Source organism: Ceratotherium simum, chromosome 3, assembly GCF_057802395.1.
Source record: "Ceratotherium simum simum isolate JZ-2026a chromosome 3, ASM5780239v1, whole genome shotgun sequence".
NCBI classification, from domain to species: Eukaryota; Metazoa; Chordata; class Mammalia; order Perissodactyla; family Rhinocerotidae; genus Ceratotherium; species Ceratotherium simum.
The window spans coordinates 31,716,507-31,724,239 of record NC_141902.1 but is presented as its reverse complement, the minus strand read 5'-3'; the positions used below and the strand labels follow the sequence as shown (position 1 = coordinate 31,724,239).

The 7,733-nt window shown below is 40.7% G+C and overlaps 1 protein-coding gene across 1 annotated transcript in view; it reads left to right on the top strand.

Moving 5' to 3' along the window:
• Positions 1 to 312: 312 nt before the first annotated feature.
• RYR3 (ryanodine receptor 3) overlaps positions 313 to 7,733 on the top strand; it is a 269,878-nt gene continuing 262,457 nt past the window's right edge. Inside the window, 3 exon segments of the mRNA XM_087429068.1 lie at positions 313 to 431; positions 4,930 to 5,004; positions 6,974 to 7,130. Of these exon segments, the coding sequence (XP_087285194.1) occupies positions 313 to 431; positions 4,930 to 5,004; positions 6,974 to 7,130 (351 nt within the window).

Genomic DNA, 7,733 nt, shown 5'->3' with positions numbered 1-7,733 from the left:
TTTTTTTTATTGAAGTATAATTGACATAAAACATTATATTAGTTTTGGGTGACCTTTTGGCTATTAATAATATAAATTGACACTGTTTGCACCTTACTTTTTGATGTTGGACTTGCTCATCTCTGAAACCATATTTAACTTTCAATGTTGGAATTGTTTTGACTTTCTTGTCTTTTCTGCCTGAGGCCTGAATTCATGGGATCTGTAATTTCCCAAATGTTTCTCTCTTGGTGTTTTCCATAACTGACTCAGATCTGCATGCATTTACCCTTTTTAAACATGGCTTGTCTTCATTAAACTTCCCGTCAGTTCATGGTAGAATGTAATTCTCTTATAGGATACCTACTTGGTGGGCATGTAGTACGTCTTTTCCACGGTCATGATGAGTGTTTGACGATACCATCTACAGACCACAATGATTCCCAGCACAGGTAAGCCAGTGGCTTCATCCCTCTCCTGTTGGCCAGTTGACAAACCTCCCTCTAGCCATGAGTTGCAGTTTGTAACACAGGAATGGGAGGACACTAGAGTGTGCTCCCAGGAATAGCCATATACACATACCGCTTCTTAGGCAAGCAATTCTATAATGCTTCCCAATCCCTTCATTTTATTCGATTGCTCCTGAGTCTAAGGAGTTTCTAGTAATATTAATTGTAGACTGAGCACCCATTTTGGTAATGGAAATCAGACTAGTCAGTGTAGTGTGTCTGTGCACTTACACAAATTATACATCAGGCTCTTCAAAGGCAGATCGTCTCTATTATTCCCCTTTCATGTGCTAAGTAATTAAGGTGGAGTTTGGTGATTTCATTTTGCTTGTTACCAAATAAGATTGAGGAAATCAAACGGCAATATCCAACAGGAGCTGGATTTAGCAGGGGATGGTGCCAAGGGCAGCATTTAGAGGGTGCTGCTTTCTTTGGTCCTCTACTTGGCCCCTCAACAAATGGTTTTCAAAAATTCAAAATCAGGAGATGAGAGATATTAATCCAGGTCTTAAATTCATACTGAAGGGTCCTTTAGTATTCTGTTTATCATCAAAGGAACAGAGCATAAAAAACTTGGCCCTTATGAACATAGAAATCTGATATACTTTTAAAAAAATAAAATCTTAGATCCAAATTAGACTGAATTTGGGACAGCAGCAAGTCTGATCTCCCAGTGGTAATACATCCTTTGTTTTTACATAATGCCTACGGGACCTTGTTAACTGCATTTCTTTTATTTCATTAGAAACGTGGGGCCACATTCACAGAACTTAGAAATCATCTAGTTCAGGCTCCTGCCAAAGGTCACACACTGGATGGTTCAGATGGGAGCCTAGAAACCAGAACTGCTGACTCTGCAGCCGGATTTTTTCCTTATTTGGTTCCTTATTTGGTACTGAAGGACCCCGGGAGCAGTGTGCTTGCTAACAGTAGCATCTTAGAAACCATGCATTGACAATATGTATCCCTTCCTGTTCTGAGTCTCTTCCTACTTGCTCTATCCTCTGAATATCCCTTCATGGGAACCAGATGTGACCCAGAACATTGTCTAGGACACATAAAACTCAGCACTCTGGCAAGTGCCTGATGAATTCACTCACTGCCTCCCTGGCACTAGTCCAGTGGTTGACATTTTCTTTGAGTAGGGAAGCTAGGCTGACCTGATTTCCCTTAGAATTAAGGATTTCCTACTCTAAATAATGCCATGTGATCCTATTCAGTTGCAATTTTCTTTTTCTTTTATTTTTAAACAATGAAATTATGCAATAGCCCACATACTATCTCTTTAATATCTTATTCTGCAGCATTAAGGGGAAGGTTTGTGGGTAAAGAACTGAAGTTTCATGAGTGAGTTTTGCAGAGTTATCTACATCTAAGATGGAACACGTCAGAACTCACTAGTTCTTTCTTCTCATTCCTGTCCTTGTAAGGATAGGTATTTGGAAAAAGTGAAATGATAACCTTCTACATGGCCCTTTACACACACACACACACACGCCTGTCATTAAATTTAGAACCAAATTAGAAGCAGCCTGGACAGAAACTATGCTGCTTGGAGAAGCTTGTCATTTGGTGGGCATTCCTGTTGAGTGTTTCAAAAAGAGCCTGACTAAAAGGAAAGACTGGACAAGTACTTGGAAGAAGGTGCCAGGGAGAATGAAACAGATAGAGAGGAATACTCAAAATGGGCACCCTGAAGCAGACATGCATACCATCGTTGAAATAAGAGCAAAGGTGGCCTTCCTTTGGCTGAGGATTCCGTAGGATCCAATTTTATTTTGGAAAAAACAAATTCACAGATAAAAATAAAAAAGCTTATTCTTTTCCTTTGTAAGGAAGCATAAAGGGGTTGAGACTGGGGTGAATAAGCAGCTATTCATTATGCTGGAAACTGCATTTTTCTATAACTGGTCTCTCCCTCGAAAGAGAATGCTTTGGCATTATTTGATGTCTAGGTGAGGTGAGTGAGAAGCCTCATCCTTGTCTTGTGTCGTCAGGTAAATCCTCAGAACTGGCCAGGATGGCCAGGAATACTGAAATCTGGGAGAGCACAGAAGAATAGGAAATCAAGAACACACTAAAAGACCCAGCAGCCATTAAGACATACAGGTGATTCCACTGTAGTGGAGCTGACTTTCCAGGGGAAATCATTTCTATTCCTTCTAAAGCCCGAGAGCAGCCAGGCTGGGTAGAGAGGCCGACTGTCCCAGGGTGCAAACCCTAAAGCAACAATCTAACGTTCTGAGCTCTGATCCTCGGCTCTGCCTCTGGCTTGTCAAGCACCCTGGGGTAAGTCACTTAACCTTTCGAAGCCAAGGCTCAGCTGTCAGCCAAGCTTTCAAAGCATCTCAGCTCACCGCCCACTCTACTCCTCTTCTTGGGTAATTGTTTTAGAGAACAGGAACAGATTGTTTCAACCTCTGTAACCTTCTAAGGTTAAATGGAGCAAGCCGCCTGCATTTCCTAGGTGGGAAAGACTAACCTTCAAGAATGCCTCAGATGTCAGAGGGAGAAAGTTCCCTAATCCTGTGACGTAGGTGAGCTGCTCCACCCTCTCCACCTGAGACATCCTTCCAGCCCTCAGTGAAGGGGGAGAAGCATCAGTGAACATCTCAGCAAATTTTCTTGCGTGGCTGGGAGGTCAGAGCCATATCATTTGGATTCTAGGCCTGACACAGAGACCCCTGGTGTGTTGTAGCTCTAAGGTGACAGGATTTATTTCTTATCATTGACCACGCATTTCCTGATAACATGTACATTCTCAAAAGGTTTAGAATGTCTTCTCTAATCCTATCACGCAGAGGAAACAACTGTTAATGTAGTGTTTCATTGTATTTCTGTGCCAGGTAATGTGTTTTTCTATGCATGTTTATAAATATCTGTATTTAAACAAAATTTCGATAAATCCACAATACATAGTATTTTGTACATCCATGAACATGTTTGTGCACATTCATTACTTTAAAAAACACAAATTCTCACAACATTCTGTGACTGAAGTACCCTTGTTAGGCTCATTTTATAGATGAGGGCTGAGATACAGAGAGTTGAAGGGACTTGACAAGCCCACACAGGTAATAGATGCAAACTCAGGTCTGCCTGACTCCCAAGCCCATATTTTCAACCAACTCATAGTTATATTCTTAGATAAGAAAATAATTACACATTTCCTCTTTACTTCTATTGATTACTTATTATCTCAAAATCTAGATCAAAATTCTTCTGGGTTTTGAGTGATTCAATTGTGGTATATACAGATCCTCTATAGTTGAAGGTAGGATCTTAAATTAGTGAAATTAAGTGCAGTTAAGTGATCAGACTTGATTTAAGGTCACAAGATTCTCAAAAGTGTCTGGATTAGTATACCAGGTAATCCAGGGACCACTGTTCGTGAGACATGCTTTTAAACTAGGATAGTTCATTTATTCTTCGTAATCTATGATATAGTTGAGTTGATCCCTATTACACGGATTAAAAAACACACTTTGCTACTCCTCACATAAACATCAGGCAAACCCAAATTGAGGGACATTTTACAGAATACATCATCCATACTTCTCAAAACTGCCAGAGACATGAAAAATGAGGAAAGACTAAGAAACTATAACAGACCAGAAGAAACAGGGAAGACATGGCAGCTGAATGCAATGTGGTATCCTGAATTAGATCCTGGAACAGGAAAAAAATTAATAGAAAAACTGATGAAATCCAAATAGGATCTGGAGTTTAGCTAGTAATGACATAGCAACGTTGGTTTCTTAGTTTTAGCAATTGCGCCATAGTAATGTCAGATGATAACATTAGGAGAAACTGAGCAAGCCTATATGGGAGCACTTTGTACTATCTTTCCAACTTTTTCGTAAGTCTAGGATTATTCCAAAATAAACATTTCATTTAAAAACACATTAAAAGATTATCCTTAATGCAGGAAAGGAGACAACAGTAAGTAAGAAAACCATGAACACTACAGCAATTGAGTATAAAGCTTTGGTTCCAAGGTTCCTAGAACAATAGAAATAAATTCATACTGTACTGCATATGTTTTAAAAGTACAAATACATTTTCTAAAGATGTAAAACTACATCAAGGAACTTAACTGGAAAGAATTGGAGCATCCGGTATCTGTTCTAATGGTGTGTGACTGGGCTGTTTTGACTCCTGATGTGGAAATGGAGCCAGTCCTTTTCATCGTACACCTGATGGTCCATGAGTGTCCATATATGTATGTGGCGAGCAGTTTCCTCCCTGTTGGCACCTTTTTTCCCTTATGAGAGACAAACTGGGAAATTGTGCCTCCCTTTGACTCTTGCTTTTCATTTTGCTGACTCAGTGCGAGCTTAGCGAAACAGCAGAGTCTGAGCAGCCTCTGCAGGGAGCTGTTCCCTGCCCGGTGCTGATCAGTGTCACGCACAGAGGAGCTAATCTCCAACTCTCCTCGCAGGAGGATATTCTATGAAGCTGGGGGAGCTGGGACACGAGCCAGATCTCTGTGGAGAGTGGAACCCCTTCGGATAAGGTAATGGGGGGGTCAAGGTGGTGCTCTTTTCAAGATTATTTTCTTTTCCAAGACAGTCCATTCTCTTAAATATTTCATTTGTTCCATATCATCTGGCAAACTCTCAAAAGTTCCTTGGCCCGGAGCTAAGTTCTGAAATTTCTGTGACTTCATTTTTAAAGAACATACACACACAGACATACACAGACACACACACAGGGTTTCCAAGACCTCTGTTTTGACTCTGAAGCCAGACAGCTCTGCTGCCTTTGCAGGGACTGGGTTATAAAAGGCAAGCTTGGACATGTCTACTGCAAGCCATCCAAATTCTTCTCCCATTTGTTTTCTTAAACAGATTCCTTGGAACCCAGGTAAGTCTTTCTCCTCTCAGTAGCCTTGTTGGCTCCTGTGGAAAGTTAGCTTTAAGTGGCAGAGTAGTGGTTGGGATGGCATGATAGAGGGAAGACTAAACATCACTGGAAATGTAACTGTGAAGGCAACACTGTTTACCAGAACTTGTTGGAAACAGTATTGTACCTGATGGAAGGAGCAGGGGGCTGAGGCTTTGGAGCCACGAGCTCGAATAAAAACATGGAGTCTCTAACAGTCAAGCCACTGAAGGGGATCCGTTAAGCTCTGGACCTTTATTTTGCTGAGAGGATTGTAAGTTAGGCTAAAGCTAACTGCTCAGGATAAGAGAGGAAGGTTCAGTGTTGCCATCTTTGGTTTCCTTCTCTGTCTTTCTCTCTAGTTCTCTGCTCAGTCTCCCCCTGAATGCATGTTCAAAGTGAAAGTCTCTCTCATCAGGGTTGTATGCCCCCAAGGAGTCCTCAAGATAATCCACTGGCGATCAGAAGAAAATGTTAGAACTTCTCTTACACACACACACACACACACAAGCACACACACACAGGTGCATTCAAACTTTTAATGAGAAACTCTTTGGAGACTACTGGTTTATAGAATATTGTTTTTAAGGAGCACCCACTTGTTAGCTGACTTGGACATTTACATTCCCTTTCCAGCCTTGTTCAAATTCTTATGGTAACAGACTCTTGTTCTCAGGATTTAGGCCTTGGTTCTTGCTTAATGGACTTTTTCAAAAGTCTAAATAAGTAGGTATATATAGTTCTAGTTATGGCCCTTTGTTTATTTCCCCGGAGGCCTAAATGAGAAGAATTTAAACCTTTTATCAATGTTATTTGGATTCTTTGGTGCTCCAAAGAGTTAGGTAAAGAGGAGAGTCATTTTAAAAGTTGATACATATATCTCTTAAACATTTTATTGTAACTTAAAAGATAAATGAGTTACAGGTTATTCAGTTGATAATTTCTCTCCTATCACTTACCATAACTTTTGTTACCGTATGTTACCATATGGTCCTACGTCAAAAGGTTGGCATTCAACATGGGATCTCCCTTATCTCAATCATCTTATCCTGCTTTACTTTTTTTCCATAGAATTTATCAACTTCTAACATACCAAAATTTTTATTTCTTTCTTATACTTGTTTATCATCTACCTCTCCCTGGCAAGCATAGGCTGCACAAATATTTTTACTATTTCTCTTCAAGAGAGGATTCTTTGTGGTAGTAAACTGGATTGAGATGGCACATTTGGAAAGGCTTTGCTTTCCAAGAAAAGAGTTTCCCTTAAAAGGCAAGCTTTCCATTCTTTTTGTGGTTTTTTGCAGCACGACATGTCAGTGGAATGAAGGAAAAATTGGAAGCTTGGGACTTCCAGTTACATTAAGCCGTTGACCTGCCCCCGGGATCGTGTTCCTTGTTGTGTTCTTAAGAGAGGTCACAAGAGAGCGTGATGCTGAGATGTAGGCAGACATGAAATCCTGGAGCAAGCCAGGAGACTGGTGCTGTGTCCCTTGTGAGATGAACCCCGGAGGGTTATAAGTCTGCTCGCATGTGTAAGAAAGCTCAGGATAAGTATTGAAAAAGACTTGTAAATGCAATTTCTTGTCTGTTCATCCGCCCAGCTGGAGTGGCAGTAACATCAGGTGGGGCCAGGCTTTCCGACTCAGGCATCTCACCACAGGCCACTACCTGGCCTTGACAGAGGATCAAGGCCTTATACTGCAAGACCGGGGCAAGTCAGACACCAAGTCCACAGCCTTCTCTTTCCGGCCATCAAAGGTAAGGTGTGATGAAGTGGACTTTGACCTTATTCTAAAAGTGAAAGCTCTGAGACCTACAGGTGGCACCATGAGTGAAAAGAAAGTAGGCTGGAACAAAATGAAATTGGAAATTAAACCTGTGATAAACACTTTCTTCTTGTATCTTTTGAATTAAGTTCATAGAGGAATGCGTACCTTGGATGAAGGTTGAAATCTTAAGAGGGAAAGACTTTAAAGGAGAGTGGAAAGCCCTACAAAACAAAGGGATCTCAGAGATGGGCATTGTTGCTCAGAGACTAATGGAAAATACTGTTGTTGTTTAATACATACTAAGTTGTTTTTAGTACTTCTAAGTCATATGCTTCATTCCTGTAAAGCAATGGTAACATGGAGGCGTGAGTTTCAGTGCTACATTTGTTTAAATCAAGGAAATGATTTCTTTCAGAAAGATGCAGAGAAGGCATAATTTGGGACATGACATCATCTTGAAGTTATTTGTATTATGCAAAGTTACTAGTACCTTCCTCATCCTTTTCCCAGATCGTCTCTTCTTTCCAGATCTCTTAGCTCTCACCTGTCCATCCCCAACCTTCATTAACAGCGGATCCTGTGGTAGTTAGAT